Here is a 12,062-nt window from a genome sequence, read left to right as displayed (position 1 = left end):
TCCTCATATGTTATATGTACGGTCCTTGGCAGAGACACTCCTTGTACTCAAAAAGAAAAAAGTTAAGGCTTCCTTGGAGCTCTCTTAACCGATCCTTTGAGCTGGTGACTGTTGGACACCTGTAGTAGTCTTAAAATGTCTAGATTTGACTGTAGTTCTGCTAGTTACTTAGTTCTTCGGCGAAGGGTGCATCGTTGTTTGAGAGTAAAGAAGATTGGACGCGGCTGAGTAGAACTTAGGTGCTTAATGCCTTAAATAGGCAATAAATACTATGTAGACATGCCTGTCGACCTGCCATTCATAGTTGAATCCTGTTTTACAAATTCATAGTTTACCCTCAAGATCATGATGAGGGACATCCCATCGCCAAAGATGAGGTCCCTGAAGACGTTGACGGGGATGCCGATATGGGTACTTTGGGGGAATAACTGTGGGAATTGGACATGGCTGACGATTTCTGCAGTAACTGATGACATATAGCTAATGAGAGGGAAGGGCAATTTTGAACCTACGAGGACTCTATCAGAATCTGAACGGCCGACGACCACTGACAACTTCTGCGACATTATTTTTGTACGACGCGTAACTTACGTAACATATATCGGTAAATTAGGCAAGTCGCGTCAACCATCAAAAAGAACAAATACAAGCGTGTGCTGAGCTTGTTGTACCATCATCTTTCTTTCTCACAAAAACCCCGTGGCTAAGCATGTCTTCACCAGAACCAGAGGAGCCTCGTAGAGGTTCAAGGGTCAGAAAGCAGGTTAACAAGTTTGATGCTAGTCAGCAGAGTGAGTAGCGCCGACAGAAGGTGTTCGGCATACTGACCCAATTTAGACGGAAAGGGCAAGAGAAAGCATGTCGAAGACCAGGAGGACGACGATCAGGAGGGTTTGATATCGGATCCGGAAGATGAGTCTGATCACGAGCCAGCTCCCAAGAAGAAGAAGCCTGCAGCACCTCGAAAATCCCGAGCCTCTGCGGGTACTACCAAGAAGAGCGGGCCAAAGGCAAAGACAAAGCCTGCTGCTGAAGGCGTGAGGGAAATCACGGAAAAGACTGATTCGCCTTTATTTAGTGGGTGAATACTATCGTGTCTTGTGATAATGCTGACTGTCGCAGATGCACTCCAGCAACCTGATATCGCCCTTCAACCTCTCATTGATGAGTGGATAGAGACCTACCAACAAGCCGCTGGTGATGAAACCTCGGAGCAGAAATCCATTCACGAACTGGTTGTCTTTTTTATTCGATGTTGCGGTATGGCTACCGAGATCGAGCAAGCTGAAGCGACCGATGACGATGGTATCCCCGATGTCATCGAGCGAGTGCAGGATGAAAGCGTCCACGTAGCGTTGGCTACTTATCCCTTGATTTCCAAAGCAAAGAACTTCAAGCCCTTCCACTCCAATTTAAACGAGTTCATCTCACATTTTATCTCATCGCTCGCTCTCACGCCTATCCTCTTTCACACTGCCGACAATACTCCTCATTCATCTCTGCTCATCCCACTCCTCCTCAACTGGCTGATGTGTATGTCATCATCAACTCTTCGACCCATCCGTCATACCTCAACATACATGACGCTCAGAATAAACTCGGCCTTGTGTGACGTTGCTGCGGATGTGAGCAAGGACCTGAGCGTTAAGCAAAGGCAGCGAGATGCAGAAGTTAGGAAAGCTGGAGTTACAAATGCAGCGCAGAAGAGAGTGAAGGCTGCCGAGGACAGGGTCAAGGAAGTGCAAGAGAGAAAGCAAACTTTGGAAGAGTTGATGCAAGAAATCTTTGATGTGTGAGTTTCACATCTGGGCGGGCAATGGTAGCGGCTGACGCTATTTAGGATGTTCGTCCACCGAGTTCGCGATGCCGATCCCAACATCCGAACCGACTGTCTGCGTGAATTAGGTGTTTGGGCCAAAAAATACCCAGACTACTACGTCTCGACTTCTTATCTCTCCTATTTCACCCGTGGCTGCAACGATACCCACACTCATGCCCGACTTGAGACTGTCAAGGCTCTTGCCAACCTCTACAGCCGAGAAACCTTTATCAATAATGCTCGAACCTTGACGATGCGTTTAGCCCCTAGGGTGACTGAAATGGCCACGAGGGATGTGGATTTGAGTGTGAGGGTAGTGGCTTTGCAGGTGATTACACTTATAGACAGGACGGGTATTCTACAAGACGAGGAGGACGAAGAAAGAGATAAGGTGGCGAAGCTTGTTTACGACCAGGAGCCTCGAATTCGAAAAGCTGCAGGGGCGTTCATCCTTGGTTTGTGGGAAGAGAGAAAAGAAGGTCTAAAAGCAGTCTGGTCGGGTCTGAGAGCGAACAAGAAGAAGCGTGCAGCAAATATCGCCGAAGACGAAATGTCCAACTACCTTGATTGGAAATCCCTCGCTGCAGTTCTCCTCTACACTTCTAAATCCTTGGACGACGACTCTTCTGAACAACCCTCTGCTCTCAAATCAGCCCTATTCATTCCGTCTTTATCCAACACACAGATGACAAGAGCGACTGCTGCAGTAGAGTCTATCGGTGCTGAGCATGAACTGTGGAAAGACTGGGAGAGCTTGGTGGACTATCTTTTAGTGGATCACTCGACTAACGAAGAAGATATGTGGCTGCTCCGTGAAGATGAGGAGACATTCATGTTGCAGGTGCTTTTGGCTTGTATTGAGCGGGAAGAGAATGAAGAGGATGAGCCAGATAGGACCAAAACGTTGATAAAGGTTTTACCTCGGTTATTTGCCAAGCACCAAGGTGATGTTGGTCGAATGACTGGGATTCTATCTATTCCCGGACACATGAATCTCAGTCTCTATCTCGACATGCGCATGTCGTCTGTGAGTCTTATGAATTCTCGTGGCTTTGGATGATCTAACACATAACAGGCCTACGAATCCCTCTGGGATGACATCAGCAAACAGTTCCTAAAATACACCTCCCCTACCATCCTCACAGCATCCATTTCCGCCATCGGCCATCTCGTCGCCAACTCTTCTCTTTCATCTATCAATGAAGCCAAGCTTTCTGAGCTACAGGAGTCTCTCTTCGCTTCTCTAAGAGATGCGATTGGCTCTGAAGATGTTGCGCTTGTCACTTTGGATGATGAGCAAATCAGCCACTTGGAAGCAATCATGCTGAGGATAACGTTACTGCAGAGAAGTATGGATTTGGTGGATGTTATGGAGGATGAGGAAGGGCAACAAAGTAGCGGATGGGACATTATCTGTGCATTTGCGGATAGAGGCAAATTGGGGTACAAGGAGGAAGCTACTGTAAGTGTCAAATATCTGACAGCTGATGATTAGCTAATGCTTCATAGATGGTGGACTATGCTGTTCAAATCATCTTCCTCCACGTCACTTGGCTCTTCAAGAGGTTTAGCAAAGAAGACGCGCAAGATGCCACCAAGGTTGATCTCCTTTGCACCCGACGCGATACCGCCCTTCAGACTTTTAGCCCGCTTTTCCTCGGAGAAACGACCAATACTGCCAATGCTGTACGACGTCAAGCCTTTATCTCTTTCATTAATACGCACGTATTGTTCGCCAAACGTGCTGAGGGTAGGGGCGGAGCTCCAGCGAGCGATGTTTGTTCTGTGGCTGTGCCGGACGAAATACAGCATAGACTGGGAGGGGCGTTCCAAGCGGCGATTGAGAGGTATGCTTCCGTCATGGAGACTAGATCAGCAGGACAGGAAGAGAGTCAACAACGTGAGTCGTACTACTCTTCCAAGCATATGACGATAATACTAATTCAATCGGCAGCCCGCGAGCTCACTCCTGATGAGATCCAAGAGGATCTCCATTTTTTCCAACTCGTTTCCGTTTTTGTCGGTGCCATCCGGTGTGGTGTCCTCGAGGTTGAACATGCCAAGGAGCCTCTTGCGCATTATAGTCGTTTTGGTCCAACTTACGATTCGATTGTCAAGAAGCTCGTTGATGTACTTCGAGATGAGGGTATCTACAACAGGGAAGCAGACGCGGTGCAGCATGTTGCGGGAAGCGCGTTGCAGCAATCGTTCAACATCTTCCTCGACTCTGAGGAAGACGAGCCAACAGCTCCTCTGGCTCTTGCCCGTGTTATTGCCACTGCGTTCGTCATCCATGGTTCCCAATTCGCTATCCTACGACAGCTACATCCATCTGATGTCTGCGACTTCCACCTCGAAGCACTTGACTTCGTTTCTCGCAAATTCTCAACGACTGTCAAACAGGAAGGGAATGCAAGGAATAAGGAGCAAAAATCCAGACTAACAAGGAAAAAGTGGGCAGTGCTCACATTTTTCAAGGTACTCGTTCCTCTTCTTGGTCCTGTTACTGGTAAAGACGCTCTCAAGATCAAGGCTCATCTCGAAGATGTAATTGACTCTTCTGGGGTGCAATTGACAACCAACAAGGGTTGGGATGGCTACCGAGCGTACGAAAAGAGATTAATAGGGATCGCAAGCAAGGACCCGAATGTGAAAATGATGGCGAGCAAGAAGGTTATAGAGAGGGAGGATACTGAAGGGTGATGAAGAGAACGTCTTTGGAAGACGATGAACCGGCAATGAAGCGACGAAAGACAAGGGCAGATAAGTTGAAAAGAAGGGCGACAGTAAATGGTGTGTGAGCAAGATAAGTTGTTTATTATATGCTATAACAAAATATTTCTTTCCTTCTAATGGAGCATCTGGGTTCATTTCTTTTCTATGCCTGTAATTGATAATGCTATATGCAGATATGTGACATTGCGCACTGGGATTGAAATGCGACGGAGGCATTGTGGAGGCTATTGGATGGTGGACAAATGAGGGTAAACAGTGGAACGGAATCAAATTAGTCGCGCCGTCAAAGTTGGACTCGATTTCTTGTCCCGATCGATTTGTTTTCATTTGTTCAAAACGTACATCACTCGAACATCGAAAATCCACTATGTCCGCCACTGAATATACCCCAGACACGTTCAAAGTCATCCTCAAAAAGCTTGTCCAGTCTCCGGAAGAGTTCACCTCAGAGGACTGTGCCGAGTGCTTCAGACACCTTTGTGTTGAAGGCGCTAGCGAAGCCCAGGTACGTCTCTAGGTATCTGTTACTTGATCATGACCATCCGAGAAAACTGATGTCTATGCAACGACAGGCCGGTGCTTTTCTTACCGCTCTTACTCTTTCCGGTCTTGACGCCTCTCCCGACATCGTCGCCGCCTGTGCTTCCGTCCTCCGGCAGTATGCTGTCTCCGTCGATAACCTCGCTTCAGCCTCTCAAGATAAAGACTTAGCTCATGGCATGTGGGATTATCGGGATTCCGACAAGGAGGGTGATGGGTATACTGGCCTTGTAGACATTGTCGGGACAGGTGGCGATGGATGGGATACATATAATGTCTCTACGACGGCTGCTGTCGTCGTTGCCGGTGCTGGTGTACGGGTCGCCAAGGTACGTCCGAAAAGCCACCATCATACATGATATGAGCTAAGCGCTGTCTCAAAATTACATCTCTTCTCTAGCATGGGTCCAAGGCCGCTACCTCGACCTCTGGCTCTGCCGATCTTCTTCTCTCCCTCGACTGCCGACTCGCCTTCCCCGTCTCTGAAGTCCACGGTTTCCTCGATCACTCTCCCTTCCTCTTCCTCTTTGCCCCGCACTACCACCCTTCCCTCGCGCACATTGCTCACATTCGACGAAATCTTAATTTCCGAACCATCTTCAACATCCTCGGTCCCTTGATCAACCCCTCCACACCGCAGCGTATGGTCTTGGGTGTAGCTAAAAAGGAGCTGGGAGATACTTTCGCAGAGGTTTTAAGATTATTGAATGTGGAGAGGGCGTTAGTCGTTTGTGGAAAAGAGGGTCTGGATGAAATCAGCTGTGCTGGAGAAACTTGGGTACGTTGAAAAAGTATTCCTCTTTACCGTACATCACATCCGCTAACTTTTCCTTCTTTCCTTTACTTATAGACTTGGTGGTTGGAGAACGGCAAGATTACCACAGGCTCCATCCACCCCACAAAAGACTTTGGTCTGCCTACCCACCCTCTCTCCGCTGTACGCGGCTCCACCCCCGAACTCAACGCGCTCACTTTCACTTCCATCCTCCGCTCCTCCACACCTCCTGCCCACCTCTCTTCTCCTCCCTCTCCCGACTCCCCTTCATACGCTGCCATTTTGGATTACGTCCTTCTCAACGCTGCTGCACTCTTGTACGTCTCCGGTAAGGCATCTTCTTATAAAGAAGGTGTCGAATTGGCGCGAGAGAGTATTGAGAGTGGTGGTGCGTGGGCGGCGTTTGAAGGGTTTAGGGACGCAAGTAAGAAAGCGATGGGCGAGTATGTGGATGTGAAGACTGTAGAGGACGATGGAGGTGTGGCGGCGAAGAATGGAGCGGTGAAGGCTTGGTTAACTATCAAAAGGTCAAAGGGCGATACGCCCAAAGCGGACAGGGGTGAATAAAAAGCTGTATCTCTAGGAAAAAGCACTTGTTCTGGTTATTGGCTGGGTTGTAAGCTCGTGATGATATGAAGCATTATATTCGTGTCGCATAGGGCTCGTAAAATGGATTAATGTAACCAGCTACATATTTGACAAATAAACGCGCAAAATAGGATTATAGGAAAGATACTTTATATTAAACCATCAAGGCAGACGCATGTCAAGGTGCCCCTACATTACCTCATTCCCTTCTCCTCCCTCCTCCATTGCGGCTGATCTGTAAATGGAAAACTCCATAGTGGGCTGTGCCATACAACTTGGCGGAAAAAACCACGACCTTGGATTAGCCCCATCCGATAATTGTCGATATCTCAGATTTTACCAATATGAATACACAGACGCGGTCTGGTCAAATGCAAAGTCCATAAACCAAGGTCCCGTAATGCAAAGTTCATTAATATGATAGTCGTTTCAACTGCAAAAAGTCACATACGTCGATAGGACCGACTTCTTCCACGGCCTGCTACTTTCAATTCCGTTCCAATGTTTACCCACCCATCTGGTGATGTCATGATTTTTCATCCACCGAAGGCATCGAAGTCACCACCATCTTGAACTCTTTTTCGTCTTGACGCTATTCCAACATCTGTTATGCCCCCTCAGAAAAGAACAGCTGAATGGCCAGAGCCACCAGCGAAGAAGAGTACGTCCTCAAAATAACTTTAAATCCTAACTAACAACGTCAAACAGCTCATCCCTTCTTCACTAACGAGCCCAAAGAGCACGGCAAGTTCCACCCTTCCGATCCTGCCCTCATCCATTTTACCCACCTCGATCCTTTCGAATCTTTACCAAATCCCTCGTCTGGAACCACCAATCCCATCGCTTCCGTATCGTCCTCCAAAAAGATCCCTGTAGCATTCTACGATCTTGACGGTACATTGATCAAGACACGGTCAGGAAACGATTTCCCCAAAAGCCGAGATGACTGGATGTGGTGGCACCCTTCTGTCCCCGAAAAGCTAAAACAAGAATGGGAAGATGGCACACATTTGGTCGTGATTTCGAATCAAGGGAGTAAGAAACCCAAGATCAAAAGTGAATGGCGGGCCAAGCTGCCTTTGATTGCAGCCAAGGTGCGTGTCCTGGTCGATCACAAAGACATGCCGTATGCATACGTGCCAGGCTAACAATTTGGCGTTACGTTTGTGTTTCTTTTCGCTTGATGGGAGAAGATGCCGAACAACGTCCCGTTACGTATCTTAGCCGCTATAGAGCAAAACAATATCTACCGGAAACCAAACATTGGCATGTTCCAAGCCATCACCGAAATCTACCGCGCCCGTGGCCTGGAGATTGATATGGAGAAATCCATCTTTGTTGGAGATGCTGCCGGTAGACCTGCCAAAGGCTCACGAAAGAAAGATCACGGGAATACGGATTACAAGTTTGCTATCAATGTTGGACTGAGATTCGTCACACCAGAGGTACGCCCTTGTCATCTTTTTTGGTCAAACGTTGAGTAATGGCAACGCAAAGATTAACATTGTATTGTGGTGATGTTGTGATTCAAAGGAACATTTTCTAGGTCATCCGCGTCCCTCCTTCCCCGATCCCCCTATAGGCTTCCGGCCCCGCAATCTAGGCATTTTTGACATTCGTGAGCCCAGCGTCTTGTCCTTTCAGCCGTCCCTCATCCTCCCATTTCCCTCCTTTCCTGCCTACGGATACCTCAAAAACAAGACTAACGCTGACGCAGGCAATCAGTTCCTCACATCGTCCCATCGCACACTCCTATCACTCGCAAGACTGACACGGAGGTAGAAATCGTCATCTTTGTCGGGTACCCAGCATCCGGCAAATCATCCTTCTTCCGCAAACATTTCCAGCCCGCGGGCTACGTCCACGTTAACCAAGATACCTTGCGGACGAGAGAAAAGTGTTTGAATGTGGCGGAACAGGCGGTGAAGGGCGGGAAATCCGTTGTCATTGGTAAGTCCAAATCTTCAAGTTCGGGTTTGGTAGCACGACCTGGGCGTTCGAGATAGGCAATGTTTTTGGGCAGAACTCTTTTTGATTCTGATCTCATGGGATGATTGACTGATGGGTAAACTTTTCAGACAACACGAACCGAAATCGAGAAACACGAGCCTACTGGGTAGCCCTCGCCTCAAAACTCAACGTCCCTATACGGTAAGCCCTCCCCACATCTCTAGGCCATCTTAACCTAACCCAACCCAACTCACCGCTAGATTATTTCACTTCCTCTGCCCTCCCGAATTAGCCAAACATAACAACCTCTATCGCGCCTACTATCCTCCTCCTGACGAACCTACTCGAGGATTATTGCCATACATCGCCTTTGCCGGCTTCGAGACCGCGTTTGAAGAGCCAAAGGCAGAAGAAGGGTTTAAAGAAGTCAGGATGGTGAATTTTCATTGGGAAGGGTCGGAAGAGCAGAGGAAGAAGTGGGATATGTATATTGAATAGTATATATATAGAAAGGAAGATTATTTTTTCTAGAAGAGATTAGAACAGCTATGCCAGGGTACTCTTAGAATCTTAAGACAAATCATGGGATATCCAAGGTTAAGAAAAGTTTCAAGTCACAAGCGCATCGGCTATGCATATCTACGAAGCAATCCTCCAACGTCTCTCCAACCCTTGACGACACCAAGATAAACTCCCAAAGTTCTTTTCCACTCCCTTTTATGGTTTTTGGCTACTGTCTCGCTTCTCTCCTCCGTATACCCGATTGGAAGTTTGTCTTACTAGTCGTTACACACAAATGATAAAGGTAGAGTACTATGAATAAAATACTCCCTATATATAAGAGGTTCGCTGCCGTTCGATTAAACATATATCTATGATGCTAGAGAAAATGATCTATCCACAGAAAGCGAAAATAAAAGAGAAAAAAAAGGTGACCGAACTAACAATCGAAATGAATAAATGAAAAAAAAGAGCATTCTAGAGGGGGGTATGAACCCTCAAAAGTAAATGCCGAGGGGGGCGGGAAAAGTATTGGATACACGAATGAAAATGGATATCCCAAGGCGCAAGGGACGGCGGTGGGTGGGGAAATGCTCTAAACTTGTCTCCTTCTAATATCGTATAATTCTGGATCGTTTCGATTCATCGAAGTGCGAGGGATACAAGATCTCGGCTTTTTTTTTTGAGTTGATGATGAAGGTGATGGATGGATGGCGGGAATGATATATCGTCCGTGATTTCTAAGCTCTATGAAATGCAAGAGAGTTGAAATGCAGAGGACGAAAGGAAGAGAGGTTGGGAATTTGTTTTCAAAGACGGATGAAAGGGGGAACGAGGGGATGAAACGGAAGAGGAGACTAGCACGAGAGAATGGCCGATTACCACCAGCTCGCGCCAGAATCGCCACCCGCAGGTGGGAACCCACCGCCATTACCCCATCCGGCACCACCGCCACCACCTCCGTAACCCCCACCATACCCGCCAGTCCTTCCACCACCGCCACCGCCATACCCACTGCCACCTTGACGCATATCTCGTCCGGCCATCCTCCCACTGCCGCCACCAGTGCTTCGTCCTCGACCTCCTCTGTACCCACCACCACCTCCGCCATAACTCCTCTCGGAGGAGATCTCAACAAGCCATTGCGGTACTTCCTGGTTCGCCTCTTTGAGAAGCTCAATCAAGTCTTTACCAATGTTGGTGTTTCCCCGGTTGAAGAAGGCAGTGGAAGTTCCAACGTTTCCTGCACGACCAGTTCGACCGATACGGTGAGTGTACTCGGCAACATCGTTGGGAAGATCGTAGAGGATGACGTGAGTGACGTTGGGGATATCGAGACCTCGAGCGGCGACGGCGGTAGCAACGAGAATAGGGGCTCGACCGGATTTGAATGCGTAGAGAGCAGCTTCACGCTCGCGCTGAGTACGGTCACCGTGAATAGATGTGGCATTGTGTCGACGAGAGCAAAGGAAGTCACAGAGAGTGTCGGCCATGCGCTTCGTCTCGACAAAGACAAGTATCAAACCGCCAGACTGTTCGGCAAGGAGCAAGTCGAGAAGCAAAGAGCGCTTGTCCTGGTCATCGACATACTCGACACGCTGGGTGATGTTTTCGGAAGTAGAACCGACTCGACCGACGGTCAAGAAGATGTACTCCTTGAGGAAAGATCGAGCAAGGTTCTGGATCTCTCGAGGGAAGGTGGCGGAGAACATGAGAGTCTGACGGTCAAGGACGCCGGGCATGTCTTCCTCATCAACGATTCTTCTAATCTGAGGCTCGAAACCCATGTCGAGCATTCGGTCGGCTTCGTCAAGAACGAGATACTTGACGTTGGCAAGACTGATCTTGCCTCGCTCAATCAAGTCGACAAGACGACCAGGGGTAGCGGAAAGAAGGTCACATCCTCGGTCGAGGGCACGCATTTGGGAGCCAATGTCGGCACCACCGTAAACGACGGCAGGTCGAACCCAAGATCGGTAGGCAAATTTACGAGCCTCTTCGTGAATCTGAGAGACAAGTTCACGGGTAGGGGCAAGAACAAGCGCGGTGGGGTAAACCTTCTTTGTCCTTCTGTAGCCGTAGCCAGTGTCCTGCTCAACCGGAGGCGCGGAAGGACCGTAGGTGAAGAGAGCTGAAAGGATGGGGAAAAGGAAACCACCAGTTTTACCGGAACCGGTTTGGGCACAAGCCATAAGATCACGGCCATCGGCAACGATAGGGATCGAGTACTTTTGAACAGGGGTAGGGGTGGTGTATCGAGCGTACTTGACATTCTCGAGCAGGATGGGGTTGATAGGGGGGTTGGTAAATTCAGTCACAGGTTCGGGAACGCCCTTACCGCTGACTTCGACGGGGATATCGGCGTACTTGTCAAAGTTGATACCGGTGGACTAAATTCCGCGCGTCAGACTGGTTTTTCTGCATCAAAAAAATTGAAGTTCTGGCTCACCTGGTGCAATCCGTCTCCCACTTCACCATACATTTCCTTCTCCATCCTCGAGTTCCTAGCACCAACGACGTGCTGGCCATTCTTCCAGCTACCAAATCCGGGAGGAGCACCATGCTCAAAAGTCTTCCTAACACGAGGTTGAGCACCCCATCCGCCGACATCGTCCTCGGCAACGGCGGCAGGCACAATATGCCTGGTAGGAGGGGTGGTGGCGGGGGTGGGCAGACCCGTGGGAGATGGCCTGTAGGCTGCGGGGGCCGCAGGAGGGACGGCGGCGGGAGGAGTGGCACGGTTCCTCAAGTGAGGAGGGACGTAGGCGGGTTTCTGAGGTTTCTGAGCGGCACCGTTAAGGTTAACGGAGTCTGGGCGAGTCAGCATTCCACCCTGGCACGAAGAAACGGAACCAGCTTACTCATTTGGGACGCGAGTCCATTGACATCGGTAGCAGCCATAATGTGTCCTAGTGGCGATAAAGGGATTTCTTGGGTTGACAAAGGGAGTATCTGTTGTTGCTGTTTCCTGTGTGGTGTGCTCTCTATCTTGATGAAGAAAAGAGCGACTGTGGTGAATATAATTTTTTTGTTTCTTGGATGAAAGAATAGATGAGGAAGAGAGATGGAAGATTTAATAAGAATTTTTTTTTGTGCAATAAAAATAGTGGTGATCAAAGATGGCGGGCGGGAGCACAAAGGGGCGATGGCCGC

At 48.7% G+C, this 12,062-nt stretch overlaps 4 protein-coding genes; 3 read left to right on the top strand and 1 right to left on the bottom strand.

Annotated features, from left to right (window-relative positions):
- Positions 1-677: 677 nt before the first annotated feature.
- On the top strand, positions 678-4,743 carry CNAG_00812 (cohesin complex subunit SA-1/2). XM_012191588.1 has 7 exons: positions 678-791; positions 838-1,077; positions 1,123-1,792; positions 1,841-2,846; positions 2,895-3,281; positions 3,329-3,719; positions 3,774-4,743. The coding sequence occupies exons 1-7, from the start codon at positions 710-712 to the stop codon at positions 4,520-4,522; spliced, it is 3,525 nt and encodes a 1,174-aa protein (XP_012046978.1). The 5' UTR covers positions 678-709; the 3' UTR covers positions 4,523-4,743.
- A 101-nt stretch (positions 4,744-4,844) lies between these two features.
- Positions 4,845-6,597, top strand: CNAG_00811 (anthranilate phosphoribosyltransferase). XM_012191587.1 has 4 exons: positions 4,845-5,060; positions 5,128-5,424; positions 5,496-5,873; positions 5,946-6,597. The coding sequence occupies exons 1-4, from the start codon at positions 4,923-4,925 to the stop codon at positions 6,435-6,437; spliced, it is 1,305 nt and encodes a 434-aa protein (XP_012046977.1). The 5' UTR covers positions 4,845-4,922; the 3' UTR covers positions 6,438-6,597.
- A 422-nt stretch (positions 6,598-7,019) lies between these two features.
- Positions 7,020-9,058, top strand: CNAG_00810 (polynucleotide kinase 3'-phosphatase). XM_012191046.1 has 7 exons: positions 7,020-7,119; positions 7,167-7,552; positions 7,652-7,903; positions 7,992-8,076; positions 8,184-8,408; positions 8,537-8,609; positions 8,669-9,058. Exons 1-7 carry the CDS (start codon positions 7,068-7,070, stop codon positions 8,904-8,906), a joined length of 1,311 nt encoding a protein of 436 aa, XP_012046436.1. The 5' UTR covers positions 7,020-7,067; the 3' UTR covers positions 8,907-9,058.
- CNAG_00809 (ATP-dependent RNA helicase ded1) lies at positions 9,011-11,997 on the bottom strand. XM_012191586.1 has 3 exons: positions 11,771-11,997; positions 11,359-11,720; positions 9,011-11,299 (listed from the first exon to the last, which is right to left on the bottom strand). Exons 1-3 carry the CDS (start codon positions 11,808-11,810, stop codon positions 9,788-9,790), a joined length of 1,914 nt encoding a protein of 637 aa, XP_012046976.1. The 5' UTR covers positions 11,811-11,997; the 3' UTR covers positions 9,011-9,787.
- Between the last annotated feature and the right edge of the window lie 65 nt (positions 11,998-12,062).

This window comes from Cryptococcus neoformans, chromosome 1, assembly GCF_000149245.1.
Source record: "Cryptococcus neoformans var. grubii H99 chromosome 1, complete sequence".
In the NCBI taxonomy this organism is placed as follows: Eukaryota; Fungi; Basidiomycota; class Tremellomycetes; order Tremellales; family Cryptococcaceae; genus Cryptococcus; species Cryptococcus neoformans.
Note: the sequence above shows the minus strand (reverse complement) of the source record. Positions and strands in the feature narration are given on the sequence as shown.